The sequence below is a fragment of the Cryptomeria japonica genome, chromosome 2 (assembly GCF_030272615.1).
Source record: "Cryptomeria japonica chromosome 2, Sugi_1.0, whole genome shotgun sequence".
Taxonomy (NCBI): domain Eukaryota; kingdom Viridiplantae; phylum Streptophyta; class Pinopsida; order Cupressales; family Cupressaceae; genus Cryptomeria; species Cryptomeria japonica.
The window spans coordinates 654,380,164-654,398,129 of NC_081406.1; the positions used below are offsets into that span (position 1 = coordinate 654,380,164).

The following is a 17,966-nucleotide window of genomic DNA, read 5'->3' on the forward strand; positions in this document are numbered from 1 at the left end:
GTTTATGGTGCAAATCCTTCATCATATTGATATCAAATTGTCTTCAAGGCGTAAAATGATGTTCTTTATTCCTTCTTGAACATTTGAAACGAACGTGGCCTTCAAAGTTTAAGCATATTTGACTATTTCGCTCTGGTCCTTAGGAGAGGGACAGGAGCGAACTTTCACTTGTAGGCTTGTTCGTGCTTTGCCAACCTTCAAACTTGTTTTCAACGGACTCATTATGCTCCCCTTCATTCATCTTCGACATGAAACTCACTTTAACTTCGTGGGAAATTTGCCTAAGGAAGAAATCGCTCTGGTCCCTGGGAGAGGGATAGGAGCGCCTAGGACAAAATAGGCTTCACTGGCGTCTTGCACTCTTCAAAATTATATTCAATGGATTCGTTACGCTTCCTTTGCTTGCCTCAAACTTAACACTCACTTGATCTTAGCCCAGAACTTGTTTTATAAGGAAAATCGCTCTAGTCCCTGGCAGAGGGACAGGAGCGATTTTGCTTCTAGGGCCAATTTTCCTTATTATGGTACTTTCAAGTTATATTCAACCGATAAGATGTACTTCCTTTGTTCTTCTCAAATTGTGAAATCATTCAAATCTTTCAAGGACAGGGCAATTTTGAATTTCAAGCTTCGGTCCTTCAGGGAGGCACAGGAGCGATTTTTGTCCTTGAGGGCAAAAGTTCAACTTTTTATTGCAAACGACTCAATCCTAGCGCTCTATCATGTTGGTTTCACCTTCCATTACGTCCTTGACGCTTCAATTTGATCAAAATGAGGTCAAAATGGTCCAAGTGAGTTATTTCGCCCTGGTCCTTGACTGAAGGACAGGAGCGATTTGGCCTAAAACTCCAAAAAATTTGCCATTTTCGAATCTCAAAATCTTTCAAAACCTCCAATTCGCGTTCAACTGCATCTCCTGGCGACCCTGCACAAGACAAATGAAATAAATTAATAACCAGGATGCATAAAATATCATTTTCGCCCTGGTCCCTGACTGAGGGACAGGAGCGAACTTGCTTCCACAGGCCAAAATATCAAGTTTTTAGGACCTCAGTCACTTCACAAGGTAAAATTAGGTTATTTCCAATGCTTGGGATCAATTATCAAAATTTCCAAAATTTGGCCAAAATCACTCAAACAAAATTTCAAAATTCCATCATCGATACTTAGGCAAAAATTCGGACTTGCATTCAAAATTCCGACTGAACCTAGGCAGACTTACTTGGCCCCTTGACAATTCACCTTACCTTAAAATTGCATCTTACGAGAGGAAGCTCAATAATCTTCAAAAATGGACTGGATTCTAGCTTGAAAACATCAAAACGGAAACCCTAAGGCTTAACCCCAGTCCAGACGACTGACTCACTAACCCAAAACCCTAAAAGCAGAGAGAGAAACAGGCAAAACCGAGCAAAAAGAGGGGGTCCCCATTTTAATGGGGCGATGTGTGAAATGGTCACAACAGGTTGGTCAAAAAGAATTTGGGGGTTGGGTACGTTTTGGGTTCATCTATACAAAAACATATAAAAATCAGAAATATACTACGTTACCCGAGGACGTGTCTCCGGGCTAAAATCCCCCGTCCTTGTACCGGAGACGTTTCGGGAACTTGGGGATGGCCAGGAGACGTCCCCCCGTTGTCCTCAAAATTACAAAATCTGTGGGAAACATCCCGAAAACTTGGGGACGGCAGTGATTCTCAAAGGGGGCGTCCCCCTGTCCCCAATATGGTTGGGGACGTCTGTGACATCCCCTAACTGTCCCGGGGACGGCCACTTGTCCCCCTTTTCCCAGCAAATTTTTAAAAAAAGTCTCAAATGCTCAAAAAAAAAACATTTTTTAATTTTATTATAGGTTTTGTAAAACTGGATTTTCACTAATATGACGGGTAAACATGTCTGAATCACTTCCAAAAGCACTTAGAAATAATGAGCATAAGCCTGGTAATAAATTTCACAAACACTTGGACCTTGGTAGTGCGTAAAAAAGTGGTTGCAGGTCTGCAATACTTTTCACTGATATGAAAGGTAAACAGGTCTGAATCATAGCCAAAAGCACTCAGAAATATGAATAAAAGCTTGGTAATGAATTTCACAAACACCCAATATTTTGTAGTGCATAAAGAAGTGGTTGTAGGTCATAATAGTAATGGAAGTCTATCAAAATATCCTCCAACCAGAAAGAAACAATGAACTACATGCAAACAAGTGCTGGCATATTGACAATGAATTTTCAATTATGAATGCATATTGAATATTGACAATGAATTTTCAATTATGAATGCATATTGAATATTGACAATGAATTCTGAATTACAAATGCATATTGAGTATTGACAATGAATTTTGAATTATGAATGCATATTGAGTATTGACAATGAATTTTGAACACAAATGTGGTATGTTAAGGTTCTATGTACATATAACTGCTTTATCATTGTTTTCATATGAATATAATGTATATATGCATGCTTTATCTATTTTTCATATGAACATTTAAAATTTCCCTATATAATTTAAATTTTCCCTATATTTTATATAGCCGTCCCCATCCCGGAAACTTGGGGTGACATAGGAAATACATACATATTTTAATATATAATAATACTTGTAAATCTTATACAATATTAATAAAGTTCATATATAGTATTATAATATAATAATGAAAAATAACTATCACAACGAACCCTCATTTTTCCTCTATAAATATTATTTACCCTTTTAAAAAGGGCATATATATCTTTAAAATAACATATATATCTTTTAAAAATCTATATAAAATATGTCTAAGATTTGTGAGAAATTGATTGAATAATTATTAAGTATTATTTAAAGTCATATTATTATAATTATATTTATGCAATATTAATTATGGAAGATTGTAAGGGCTTAATGATTTACAAAGAAAAACAAGGGTTTGTTACAGCAAAGGAAGAAAAATCCCGAAAATTCATGATAGGTTTGCCTAGGGTCATTCAAGACGAACACATGGTGACTTTGAAGAACCTTGGACGAACCCCCCAACAAACCGAACCTAAAACAATATATGGGCTAGATCGAAGCCAAACCAATAACATAGGTGCCAATGGGTTGTACAAGTCTTTTTGGATACATAGGCCTTGGTGGGTCCTTGATAAGACCAAAAAAGGGGACCTTCCACTTTAGGGTAAGTCCTAAAATTTCTAAAAAAGCAATTAGGGGTTGTCCCCTTTTAGTCTCCCTTTTTTTTTAGTTTTGAGAACATTCCCTAAAACCAGGAGGTGCCCATTTTAGTTTGTGGGTAACATTGACTATTAACATATGTAATGTCATAATTTGCACACAATGCAATTCCACACTACATATGCACCTTCACTTAATGCCGATAGAGAACACCTTCACCTTTTTGTCCATTTGCATGCTTGGCTTGCCTTGTCCACCTCGCCTCTGTCCTTTTCCCGACTCTGTTGACTATTTGACTAGCAAATACCTGCGCATCACAGAAACGTCCACGCGTCGCACTAGCTTCCCACAAATATGCAATCTGATGGTGGCCTTTGGAGCGTTACGTCTATGACTAGTAGAGATTGTAACACCTCCTACAACGCGCACCGATGTCAAATTTGCTTCCAGGCTGCATATCTAGCCTTTCCTAGCTTCATTTTTGCTCTCTAGAATCGGGGATCACTTGCATACAACTTTCTAAACAATCTAGTCACTCTTGCATTCTTGGGCTCTCTTGCTCTCTCTGCTCTCCTCCTTTTTTCCGGTTACACTTTGTGTTTCAAGAGGACTTGGTGTTTCTTCTCTCCTGGGAGCTCTTCGCTTTGGGGTGTGGAAGGGGTGTCTCTTTCCTCTTGCATTTATCATTTTCTCTCCATAGCATATCTGCCATCTCTTTTACTTTGTATCTCAATTTATCATTTATCTATCTATCTTGGATATCCATGGAGGTCGAAACACTAAAACGGGGTCTGACTGTGGCAGACCTCGAAAACACAACCCCAACATTTCCATCTCTCTGATTTGTGTGTAGGATAATATTGAGGAAGAGCTAACCTTGTTGGAAGCTTCATTCATGAACCCAATGTGAGCATTTCCTTTCCTTTCTGTCTTTCCAATTCATATTTACTATCAGTTCAATTTTTGTTATTCATTTGTTATCTATAAAACACATATCCAGTCGCTTTGTATTTTCTAGTACGAAACTTCGTACTCTGTCTGTACAGGATGCCAACGCACGTTGTCGTCCATGACCCACATGTGCGTCCTTAGGCAGAGAGCTGGCAAAGGTCACCAAAAGATCTCTATGACGTATCTGGTGTTATCTACTTTCACTTGACAACTTATGTGCTTTGTGCTTATCCTAAGTGGAGAGGTTGATTAAGTCCTCAAGAGGATATCTAGCACTTTTCATAATGGTTTCCCTTTTCCACCTCTATAACATCATTTATTTATATTTTGTAGCAAAAGAGGAGGAAGAGTGAAACTATCTACTATTTGATTTTGCACATGGCAAATAATTTGAATGAAAAATGAAATTCTATTACAATAGAATTTGTTTACAAAACTCAATTATATCTAGAATGTTTTGCTATTAAGGGGGTGAGTTTGTAAAAAAGAGTGATTCAAATTCCTACACTGCAATATGATGCCACAAAACTCAAAGGACATGGCATGGACATCAACAAGTAAGTTGAACACCACACCATGCTAAGGCTATGGACAACCTCATACACACATCACAATAATGCAACATGCTGCCTCAATCGATAGCAAACCCTAAAGGCAAAAAATGTCCATTTGAGGTTGCAAATTAAGCCTAAATGTATTTTTTGCCTAATGAATCTTATTGATCTTCTAATCTTATAGAAGTGTACTGCAAATTTGTGCAAGCTTCAAATATTTAAGCCACATAAATTCATAGTGGCAGTATGCTTACAAGTGGCCTTCTAATTTTAAAAATGTTTTGGATTGTAACACAAAATTTCTTGGTAAAATTTTGGCATTTTATTGATCTTGGACTATATCTCTACTTTTCAAGTTAAAGGTACTATTTATTGCCACAATGCCAAATGCGCAATAATAGAAGGCATAGATATCCACAAACACGGAATGATTTAAAATGCCAATATCAAAACAATATTTGGCATTACCATAAAGAAACACTAAGTTATTTCAAAATTTCAATATATAAACCTTTGAGGCCAATTGAATACATGGACTATTAAAATGTCAACTTTAATGCCATTAGATGATACATCAAAGGAGGGTCGATAGCTAAATGGTTGAACATGTGATCCAAAAAATAGGGTAGCTATGCTACACACTGCTTGTCACCAATGGATACTACAATACAAACCTTGCAAGAGCCCTCACTATGTTGTTTCTCCACCTCAAATAGATACTATTATAGCCTAACGATGCTTAGCGTAGTTCAATACATGAAAGCATATAAGCAAAAAAGGGAAAAATTGTGATTAATCAAGAATCACCACTAGTTATAATTTTTTCTATCTAAAATCACATTATTTGTTGTAACAATTAACCATGATTTTCATTGCTTTTTTGCATTAAATCATAATAAAAACGTCAGATGCATGTCTTTTAAAGTATTGACACATTTTTCACCTAGCCATGACAAAGTGGGCCATTGCCTATAATGTTACAATGTACAATCTCACGAGCATGCAACTTGTCGCACAACGTGATAAGTACTTTCAAAGACTTTATCCATGAAATTTTACAAGTATACTTAGATAGCTAGAAAATGTGTGGTTGGTTACCAACCAACTTGATGAATTGCATTTGATGTTTGACCAATGTTGTCGATTGAACATCACATTGAATCTCAAGAAGGGTTCTTTTATGACATTGTTTGGCAAACTACTGTTGAACACACCCAAAGATAGCTCAAAAATGTGTGGTTAGTTACCAACCAACTTGATGAATTGCACTTGATGTTTGACCAATGTTGTCGATTGAACATCACATTTGAAAAATAAATTGAATGAATGATTCAATAATCGGATAATCTATTCAACAATATACAAGCATATATAAAGAGATTACAAGGACGACGTTCTAAATTAAGAACAAGTCGTTTAAAGTGAACTACTAAAAAGCTAAACACTGAGAAAAATCGGCAAACCCTCCAAAACTGAAGATACAAATTATCATTTTTGTGGAAAAAATGGTAAAAACCCTTGAAACGATTTTTGTGGAAAAAATCGAACAAAACCCTAAAACTTCACATGGCAAGACCCAAAACACCACGTGGTAAGACACCAAAACATCACACAGTAAAACATCAGACATCATGCAAGAAAGCACCAGACAACAACACGTGGTAAATACCAGACATCACGTGGTAAAACCCTAATTTTTGAGAAAAAAATCAAGTAAAACCCTCCATGATTTTTATGGCAAAAAATCAAAAAACCCACGGAAGCTTTGCAGATGACAGATAATAATTTTTAAGGAAAAAGTTCTAAACCCTACGAACAATTTTTGAGGAAAAAAAATGTGAAAACCCTGGGACCTATAGGACAAGGTCTGGCCTAAATCAATCTGATCAAGGCAACAATATTCAGATATCGTGAGCATGCATTGTTTCCAGGTGTTGTGGCAACTGTTGAACTTTTGGCTGTGTTCCAACATGATGTTGGTCAAAGATGCCATCATGAAAATGGAAGTTCAACGAGGTCAACCTAGTGAAAGCATGAGACAGAAGAATTTGATTCAAAAATCAAAATAGAAGCAGCTGCACAAAAAATCTGAAACCCTGGAGGAGAATTCTGGCACGAATTTTGAGGTTTGGAAGAAACCCAGAAATTAAAAAAAATCTGCAAACTTAAAACAGCACAAGCGGTGCCCCAGAAAACATCAAAATTCCCAACGTCCACAGAATTAACAGAAATTGCGGCCTATTTTTAAATTCCAAGGCAAATTCGCTGGCACAAAATTTGAGGCATGAAAAACAAGGCACCCAAAAAAATCTGAGACCAACCCAAAAAAGCTCTCGAAAAACCCACCAAGAATCTGAAATTAGAATACAAATCCGACAGCTCAAAAATTGAGGCACGAAAAACGATGCACCTTGAAAAATTTTACGATGACCCAGTTGTAGTCTCGAAAAACCCACCAAGAATCTGCAATCAGAATAAAATTTCGACTTGAACTGAAGGGGTCAAAATCCTAATCGAAAATTGCAGAAACCCTAGGAAAATTTTCAATCTGCAAAAAAAACCTCCATTTTGCAGGCCCAAAAAATCTCCAAAACCCTAAAAAAACATGAACTGCTGCCCAGTACAAAGAAATTCGCCCACGAACCAGAAACCCTCAAAAAGCCTTCAAAAAAGCAAAATCATTTTTTTATAAAAAAAAACAATAAAAAAATCTGGAAACTATTCCAGAAAGAAGGCCATGAATTTTTATTAAAAAATTTGCCAAAACTTTAAAGAATCCCATCGACCCGCTCTGATACCATGAAAAATAAATTGAATGAATGATTCAATAATCGGATAATCTATTCAACAATATACAAGCGTATATAAAGAGATTACAAGGATGACGTTCTAAATTAAAAACAAGTCATTTAAAGTGAACTACTAAAAAGCTAAACACTAAATAAAACTTAAAAGCTAATTAACTAAAAAGAAAAAGCTAAATGCTAAATAAAGCTTAAAAGCTAATCAACTACAAAGCTAAATGACCATTAAACAAGGAACTAAATATAGGTGACTAAAATATAATTAAATATTCTAATAACATTGAATCTCAAGAAGTGTGCTTTTATGAAATTGTTTGCCAATCTTTGATCTTGATTTGATCTTCCCTTTATATCCTCCACAACTCCTCAAAATATCAACTAGGTCGATTGCACGGTGACCTTTGGATGAAACATGTGATACCACACAAGTCGACTCCAAAACTTATGAACCAAGACAAATAGGCCACAGCGGACCGTGCAAATCACACTTCTTAATGCAAGGTCCATTCATCATCTGCAAACCCAAATGTCAAGCCAAGTTGGCACTTTAGGCACATATCACTACAATCAAATTGATTCCAATAACAGGGGAATAGAAATAACACCATGTGGATCATGACATGAGTATTATAGGACCTACTAAACATTTCTAATCTTTCCTTTTACCATACCACACTGTTTTAAGTTGCTGCCAACATCAAGTCACTTGTACAAATGAGAAATAGGGCATGTCGGTTCATTGTATCAACTTAGCACCTTGAAAACAAAACTTGAGAAACTCCAAAACAGCTGGAAATTTAGAATAACATCCTTTGGATATCAGAGAACATATTGTTAGAGCATATTTAGCTATTAGTTGTTTTTTTACAACTAGTTATGCTTTTTTACTTAACTTCACTTAGGAGAGCTTATTTTAGTTGTGCACCTATTTTAGCTTTAATGCAACTAGTTCAATTAGAGTTGAGCTTTATTTAGCTCCTCATGCTTGCACTTTAATTCTCCTAAATTTAGCTTTGTGCTTTCTTTATAAGCACCTTGTTGTACAATTGTAATTCATCTTGTAAATTTGTATTCTTCGCTTTTGAGTAATATAGTATTCATTTGTGCAGCTCTCGTTTGTCGAAGGTGTTCATGTTTACCGTTTGATCTTACAGGTGCTTGTGTTGCAAAATTCAACACATATCCTCAAAACCGCAAGAGCAAATCTTTTAATATGATGAAACACGGAGCATTTCAACTTGCCTTGTTAACCAATTTGCACTATCTACACATTGCTCAATGTTCAGTCATGTCTACCTTCTTGAGCGAAGGGTGTTACTACTTCAAATATATCTGGTATCCAATTCAACCAAATTATCTTAAGAAACCGCAAAATGAAATCTTGTTGTGTGGAGTGTGGACCAAAATATTGTCTCTCAGCCTTAGGAAATGTGTTGAAGATGTCTTAGCCAACTGTTCTTACATTCTAACTGTATGCACTACATCATCCTGACAAGGTGTCATCCTTAACTTCATCATTGCCTTACTGCTGATCTCATCATCACCACACATTTGACATTCAACATCATTGTTCTTCTGTAATTTCCCCACTTTGAAATAGAATTTAACGGTAAACAATAATAACAAAATTAAAATATAAAAGAACATAATTAAAATTTAATTGAGTTAATGAATGGTCAAAAGACATGAAATTAAAAGTTGTGACTCCCTCAAACATAAGATATAAAAGGGAGAAGAGAACATCATTTAAGAGGGGATAATTTGGGAATCAGAGGTGCTGATCTGATTTAAATAAAAAGTGCACATCTGATTGTGAAAGGTTATGTCCCTTTCAAAGGGCAGAAATAATGAAGAGTTGCACTCTTTCAAAGGGTGCTAATGGTGAAAGGGTGAATCTCTTGCCAAAGGGCATACATGATGAAGAGGTGTGACCTCTCCCTCACATTGAGATATATAAAGGAAAGGAATCAAGAGCCTCCAATGATATCACCATCGATCAGATCAGATCATAACTGTTATAAAGTTACGGGCAGTAACATCCTTGTTCTCTGTGGTATGCATGGGGATGGGCTTAATATGTATGCTTAATATATGAAGCCTGATAATTTTCTTATGCAGAATTTAATAGTAATATTAATATAGACTGCAAAATGTATGACAGTCATACTTAATTTCATATGCATTCATAGTACAACGAGATATCAATATATTCACAATCTAAGTACTTAATCAATTCTAATTCTTCCCCCCATAAGGAGAGGCGTGGTGTTGTTAGGGAGAGGCAGAGTAAATCCATCCCAAAAATAGATGAGCCCCAAGGGTGAATGGACTGATGGTCCTGAAATCTGGGCTGCATTATGAGCCCAAGGGTGAATAAACTAATGTTCCTGAAATCTGGGCTGCTTTATGGAGGTGGTGTCATCACGCCCTAGACAAGTAAATCCCCATCCAGGGTTAAGAATTAGAAGGGATTAAGATTAGAGTTTGAATAAGGACAAAATCAGTTGTACTATAAGCAACCATAATTATTTAATATGTAATTAATCTAGCATAACAAATAGTAATGTATGTTGCTCTTTAGGAATTGGCAGCCCCTTAATAGGGGACATTACATCTTCAACATCACCTTTCACCTTCATACTGATCAGTATCCTTATTTGAATACTTCTAATCCTCATCTTAATATATTATCATGATACCATCTCTCCTGACCTTCACAATGCTTCCTCAGTTGACATCAATGACAACTTATCAACATCTACTAGGCCACATAATTGTAAAGTGGTAGTAACTCATCTTGCCATACCAGATTCTCCATGCATTGTGCATGTTTTCCTAGGTCATATAGGGTAATATTAAAACTACATCAAGAACTATGCCCCTAGAAGATCTACTAAGAAAAGAGCCTTTTTGTGAACATGTTTGCATCGGTAGGCATTTGAAACACTAAAAGAGAAGTTGGCTATAGCACCAATATCAGAATTCCCAAAAATGGAGTACACAGTTTCACATTCATGTAGATGCATCAAGCGTTGCAATCAAAGATATTCTTGAACAAGTTGGCAACAGAAATCTAGCACACCTTATATACTTCACAAGCAAAAAGCTAAATGTTGTTGAATGCAATTACACAACAACAAATCATGAAGCTCTAACCAAGGTATATGAATTACAAAAGGTATGTCAATGGTTGATTTTTTTTCAACAATTCAACTTTACAGTTGTCATGCGTTTGGGTAGACATCATGTTGACCCAAACCATTTGTCGTGCATTGAGGCAAGATAGACTGTTTGGGGTTATCTATTCATTTATTTCAGGTTTCACTTTCCCAATGTCAAACCCGGGACAAAGTCTTGTGACTGTGCCATGCACAATAAGAGCTTCAAAGTTCAGATTAGGTACCCAAATAAAGAAAATATAGAGGAAGTTAAACTATATATGAAAAAGAATTTTCACAAATCTATACAACTGAAAGTAAAGCACGCCTGCTAAAAGGAAATCGCACTCGTTGAAAATAAATCATGCTTGCTGGAAATAACCAGACATGCTGAAATTGAAACACATTAACAGTAAATAAATCTATACATCGTTGAGCAAATGTCACGCACCACCTATCTTTACAAAGATTGGATTTACAAAATAGGTCTACAAGAATTTCTTTCTTCTATTTTCCCCCCTCTCCCTCCTTACAATATGCCTTTTCTTTTATAGAGAGGCAATCTAAAAGATATCTATAACAAATTGCTAAATTTGTGGAATGAATTCTATCTAGAATCCCACCAGGTTAGTTAAATAAACAACATCAACTAATTTGGTTAGATATAAAATCTCAAATAAAATTTTATAGATCATTTTATTCTTCCTTATTATACTCAGCCTTTTATTTCTCCTTCTTCCTTTAACTTATGTTATAATTACACCACAAAGTGCACATTTTTTACTTTTCCATAATGTGGAGAATTATTACAATACATAATTCGATCTATTACATGGGCTGGATGAGTTGGTATGGAGTGTTGTAAATCTGAGTTGATTGTTGATATCTAAGTTGTGTTGTCATTGATGCCCAGACTTGGTGGTCCGGATAGAGTCTGATTTAGAATATGTTCTTGTATTGTTGTAGGTTTCTCTATCTGGTGGTGTTGTTGTTGAGTTTGATGCACGTTTCTCTGCATGGTGGTGTTGTTGAATTTATGTTGGTGGAGCTTATCTGGAAAGTTACAATTGTGGCAAGTTCGATATGCAAGAAAAGGTACATAATGCCCCAGTGGTAGAATGCTTTGCATTCCTCGGGATAGTGAAGATCATGTTTACGTTTCTGGATATATTGTATGTGCTATGTGGATGTTGCATCATCTGGTTTTTTAGTTCGTGGATTGCAGAAGTGTATTGTTGTCGTTATCTAACAGTGCGAGTGTCTATCAGACTGGTCCAAAAATTGCTTGGTGACCTCCGGATTTGTAGAATCTTGTGTTGTGGTTTGATAGACATGTTTATTTGGTTTGTGCACTATTTCAGTATAATTCTCTGGTGGTGTTTTTGTTCCGCGAGTTATATTGGTTTGTGCTTGGCATATTCAGTTGTGATATGTTTTTCAGTGTCCCGATTGGATTATATTGATTGGATCATACTTTTTGGTCTGGATATACTTTGGGAGTTATGTCAGATGGTTGTTATGGGTCTCACTATAGTGTCTGGAGATCAGCATTAGGTATTTTGCATTGGAAGATGTCTTTTTGACTGACCGGTTGCTAAGTTTTATTGTTTATCTACACATTACGTTTGGTGCCGACTTTGGAGGATATGTTAGCATGTGCGGTTTGTTGGATTCATTTTGGAAGAATGTATCTTGATGAATTTGGGTCCCCTCTTTCTCCTGGAGTGGACCACTTTGGGTATTTTTGATCCGAGTGGCTAATTTTGTGCAATATTGTTTACTTTGTTTGTGGTCGACCCTCAATTAGCTTTTTGATGATCTAACTTGTATTGAAGAAGTGCGGATGTATGAGTTGTGTATGGGATAGAGCATGAATTGATGTTAAGTGAAAGTGAATGATGTGCAAGCAGATTTGATACTGCGGATGTGCAAAAGTCAATTTGTGAAGAGCTTTGATGGTGATATAATCAGTGAGACAATGTTCTGAGACAGTGGTGGATGTTAGATATGTTTGCCATGATATTGGTAGCTTGACACAACGGTTCAAGAACAATTTCATGATCAGGAGATTCTTCTCATATCAGTTCGGCTATTCTTTCTATTCCCGAAAGACGATGGATCCCTTGGCAGCCCTTTGTATCTTGCCCTGAAGCAGTGTGCCTCAGTTGAGCAAGTCCATGTATATTGCCCTAAGGCAATGAGCCTTAGTCTTGCAAGTCCATCAGCTACATGATGCTCCTTGGCAGTGAGCCTAAAACATTGTAATAAATTCTATTTATATTGTGAGTATGATTCTAACCATGTTTTTTTTTCTTGATTGAGTTTTCCACATAAATTTGGTGTTCATGTGTTGATGGTTGATGTTTTCAGTATTGTTGTTAAATATTGTTTAATATCTGTTAGATCAGTTTAGAAGTGTTCCGAACTGATTCACCCCCCCCCGCCCTCTCAATCCTATCATGAGTTTAACATGGAGCACTATTACATTATGCTTGTAATGTCCCCTTCTGCTGAGTAGTCGAAAGTATCTCTTTTAACCTATTTATAGGCTAAACTCATGCTTTATTGGGGAATAATTAACTAATCAAATTTTAAAAAGTCTTAAACTTCTCAGGATTATTTATATTTAATTAATTACAAGTTGAACCTTGGTTATTTTAATAAAGTGAGTTTGTTTTATGTCAATGGAAAATTTATAAAGTGGGTCGATCAATTTATGAGCGGGAATATGAAATACAAAAAAAAAATTAAATAATTCTCTCAAAGATGGGATATAAAAGAGTTGAGAGCCAAAAAGCAATTAATTCATGACTAGTTATTTCTTGGAGAGTTTCTTTGAGAGATTGTGCTTTCAGTTCAGCAAACCCTACGACAAAAACCCTTGGGTTCTTGGTTGATTGAACAAAAACCCATTTTGGCCAACCTTGGTGGATTCTCACAGGATACACAAGTAAATCTATTGAATTGGATTTTGAAGTTTTGGGTCTAAGAAAGATATATCTTCTCTACAAGTTGATGTTTTGATAATTTTTCGGAGGTTTGAAGGCAAACAAAAAACTATTATTTTCTCCAATTTTCAGATAAGAGTTTATTACATTAATTTAGATTGCGGGTGCCATCTTCAACTAGTGATTTATTGTGAAAATGAAGGAGGCAATAAATCATAGTAATCAACATAATTGTCATTGCCAGCTTTAGGCAAAGTCGAATCCTCCATAAATCTAAGCCACCCATATAGAATAATAAATAAGGGCATCATGGAATTTTGGCTCAATGAAATCGCGATTTGCTAAGTCCCAAGTGCTACTAGAATTAAATAAGAGAGCCTTGTAGGTTTTGAGGAGGGGGTCACAAGTCAATGCTAAATATCAGCACTAGCAAACAAAAGAAAAGAGAGTTGGGTGACCAATAAGACTTGTAGAAGCATTTAGATATCATTTTATAATAAAGACTAACCGCTCCATACAAGAACTGTGTCTATTTGTGAAAAAGCGAAGTGACAGGCCAGATTGAAGGTGACATGTAACCTAAGGAAGTCATGGATTTTCTTTAAAATGCCTACACTAGCCGCCAACCATCCACAAAGGAGGACATGAGTTTATATGCATTGCAGCAAAATTGTAAGGGGTTGTGAAGCTTGTAGTGCTACTCAGAAACCCGTATTATATGCTTCAAGCAGAATTGAGTATGGACGTGGAAAGTTGTGGAGTCTTTCAAGCCCTTGTATACTAGGTGATTCATGATACTGTTATGCAGGTGAAGGTTCATGTGTCTGTTGGCCTCGCCAAGAGTATTCTGTGGTATAAGTAGGTCTTGAGGTGCTGCGAAGAGGACATTCAAATCTGAAGGAGCATAGAAGAATTTACTTTCAGACTTCAGTCAAAGCAATAAGTACATATAGTGGTTGGTTATCTGGAAACTAATTTCAGATATGCATTGTAATTATATATGCTGCAACAGCTAGTGGAGGTTAGTTTTGTATAACATCACTATCTTAGTTTGTTCCAGCAGTTAAATAAATTTCAGACTTGCTGTTATGAACTAATCAATAGGAGAATGAACTTATTTGTTCTATCATAACAGCAGTTTGGGATAAAGAATTTAAACCAGCAATTTAAACTGATTCATAACACAACAATTTCAAGCTTATTCAGCTCATAGCATATTTAAAAAGGTTATTGTTGCATTTTGATTTTTTGTGGTATCAGTTTGTAAAAATAACAGCTGTTCCTAAAAATTAAACTCATACTTAGAATGATTGCCATTGTCCCACCAACTGGTTGACAAAATGCCTGTGAGTTAATAGTTGAAGAATTTGCAAGTTTGTGGAAAAGCTTGGGTAAGGACTATAGAATGCCAACCTATTTATTATAAGTGGAGGTGCAAGATGGCATCAGTAAAAAAGGCCACATTGCATCCAAATTATTTGTGCCACTAGTCATGTTGCAGTTGTTGACAAACTATTACAGGATTGTTGCAAAATAGGTACTATACGTTTGCAGATCAGAATGGACAAAGCTAATCCCACCAAACTCTCCTCATTATCACACACTGGTTACAAATTTTGTGTGCTGGCCTCTATTCAGAATATTTAGGCCCTTGAGGCTAGTATGGAAGTTATGATCACGGAACTGGCCTCAATTCAGAGTTTCCTTCGGGATGGCAGCAGGCTAGAAGCCTATCAGCCTTCAGTGATGATGGCAGATCTCTCTCAGCCTTTGAAGTCTTCCTCCCAATAGGAGAGGTTCAATGTGGAAGGCTGAGAAAGCCATAAAATTTCTGGCACAACCAGCTGCACTTGTCAAGCATGAGGATGTTTCTTTTGGCCCTAAGTCTGCAAATTAACAAAATCGTGGTCTGCTCTGTTGGAGGGTAAATTATATGCTTATATGACTTCTGGTTTTCTCCTTCTTATAGGTAGTTAAGGGAATACTGTCAATGGTGTCCTTCCAAATGCTGTTGGTTGGCTGGGTTCCTTAGAATCAAGCTATGATCTCAATGTCTGCAGAGTTTTGTGTAACTGTTGGTATGTGATAGCTAAATAATTGAAACCATGTCGTCTGTGGGTTTGTGATGTCATGGATGATCTGGTGCTGTCACATATTTTATTGGTCACAGTTTCTTTCAAACGCCATACTTATTTTTCCAATTCGCAATATAAGAGGTGAGGACCCTAACCCTCACATTATCTATCGAAAAATATATATATTCTATCATAGTTTTCAAATAAAGAAAATCTACAGTTTATTTGTCATGTAAAACCTCAAATTTATAATAAACAGAAAACCAATCAGAATCTATAATCTGTTCTTTTTTTTAGTTTTTAAGTACACCCTAAGTCCATAAGAGCAGACCACGGGGTGTCAAATTCCAGACCTGCTCTAAATTCTGATAATTTTAAAGCTTGGAATATTTTACTCCAACAACAAAACTCTTGCAATTTTCTCACATGGAATGGAGGTTAAATTTCATCTAAAGTGGGTAGCTACACAACATTTTACTCTACACGACAAAACCCGCACAGTGTTTCAGATACTCAAAATATTAAAAAACAAAACCACACAGTGATCATATGCAACAAGTTGCAAATTGGTGGAAAAAACTAATTAAGTTTAAGCTCTGAATATTTTACTCAAACAACAAAACCTGTGGAATGATCAAGCACTACAAGTTTAAACTCCAGGATTTGTGGGACAGAAATTCATGAAAAAGGTCTATATATTCTGTTACAAGTCACGTCTTAAAAATTTTAATCAAACAACAAATCCTTCATTGATCAGAAGCAAACCCCATAAATTGTCAAAAAAATTGGTAAAAAGGGCATCTAAAATATACAAATAAGCTTCAATTAATTTACTCATACAACTACACAGGACCACAAGTTTAACTCCTACAATTTGCTAAAAAAAGGGTGATAAAGGCCTCTATGATTTATTGGGATTTAAGCTTTAAAAATTTTAATCAAACGACAAAGTGTGCGGTGATAGAAGCAGAAGCAACAAGTTTAAACCCCAGTGTTTACGAAAAAACAATGGTAAAAACAGCCTCTGAATTCTACTACGGTTAAACTTTGAATATTTTACTCAAACAACAAAGCGTGCGTCTACAAGTTTAAACCCCACAATTTGCGCATAAAGAGGGTCCCAAAAAAAGAAAAATGAAAAAAATACCTCTAGATCTAATAAGATTAAAACTAAACTGAAACAACAAAATCGGCATGGTAATCAAAGACTACAAGTTCAAACTCCTGCCAAAATACGACTCAAAAGGCCTTTAAAATCTACTAGGTTAAAGATAACCTCTACGCAGGTTCGATCCGATCAGGTTAAATGCCCGGGGATGGCCAATATTAATTTAGGTTAGCCTACGAGTGATCTAGAGTTGAAAAGCTAAAGGATCACAGCAAAATAAGCGAAATTTCAAATGCGCAAAAATCTGACCTACTCGCCCAAAATTACCGTCTGCGATTTCAAGAAAATGACGGCCTCGTCTCCAGAATTAGGGGTTGTCAGCACGCCCTCGCCGTGAGTTGCCTCTGCGAAAGCCGTGGGCTGAACCTCCCCTCTCACCATAACCAACTGCTCTGTTCCCTTGTCGTCAGACAAAAGCATCCTCAAGTCTCTAATGCGCGAGACGGGTGTCGCCTGTACTTTGGCAAGAGCCTTTGAATTTGAATTGTACTTGAGCCATGTTCTAATGGCGATGACTGCGAGACCCAGCCCCAGTACAGCGCCATCTCCAGCCAGGGCTATGCGAGTTATAGCCTGTGATATCTCTTGCTCGTGGGACGCCATGTTTACTCTTTACTCTCCTGGTGATGGTTTTCCTACTGCTCGCCTCATCTTGCTAAATTTATTCTTTCAAATGGCAGTCCATAAGCGATTTAAGCTCACCTCGCAGAGGCTTTGTTGCACTCGTGTATTTTAAAAATTAGCTCATTCTGGAAGTTTTACGATGACCCTTATTTTGTTTTAGTCTAATGAATGAAGTCTTTTGTGAGAAACTTCCCAAAAGATCTTGGTCGGGATTATATTGGTACATAGAAATTAAACTAGCAATTGCATTTTGAGTGTGCAATGGGTACGTGGAAGAGGTTTGGAAAAATTGGTCTATTTGTTTTTGCATAAATTTGTGTTGTATATGAGGTCAATTAGTAGGTTATGAAGTGAATGGTGTTGTTTGTGAAAAAAATGTGTCAATGGAGAAGTGATAGATTCAAATCAACTATGCATCCACTTATAGGAATACAAACATATCTAAAAGGATAATCAGGGTCCATTAGAAACAGGTCAATGTTATGTTTGAAATAGAGATGGCGAGGGAAAGAGAGGGAGAAAT

At 36.4% G+C, this 17,966-nt stretch overlaps 1 protein-coding gene across 1 annotated transcript in view; it reads right to left on the bottom strand.

Annotated features, from left to right (window-relative positions):
- LOC131067700 (E3 ubiquitin-protein ligase SPL2) overlaps nt 1-17,624 on the bottom strand; it is a 51,753-nt gene extending 34,129 nt beyond the window's left edge. The window contains exon 1 of the mRNA XM_058002813.2: nt 17,087-17,624. Within this exon, the coding sequence (XP_057858796.1) occupies nt 17,087-17,422 (336 nt within the window). The 5' untranslated portion in view covers nt 17,423-17,624. The remainder of the gene's footprint in view (nt 1-17,086) is intronic.
- Between the last annotated feature and the right edge of the window lie 342 nt (nt 17,625-17,966).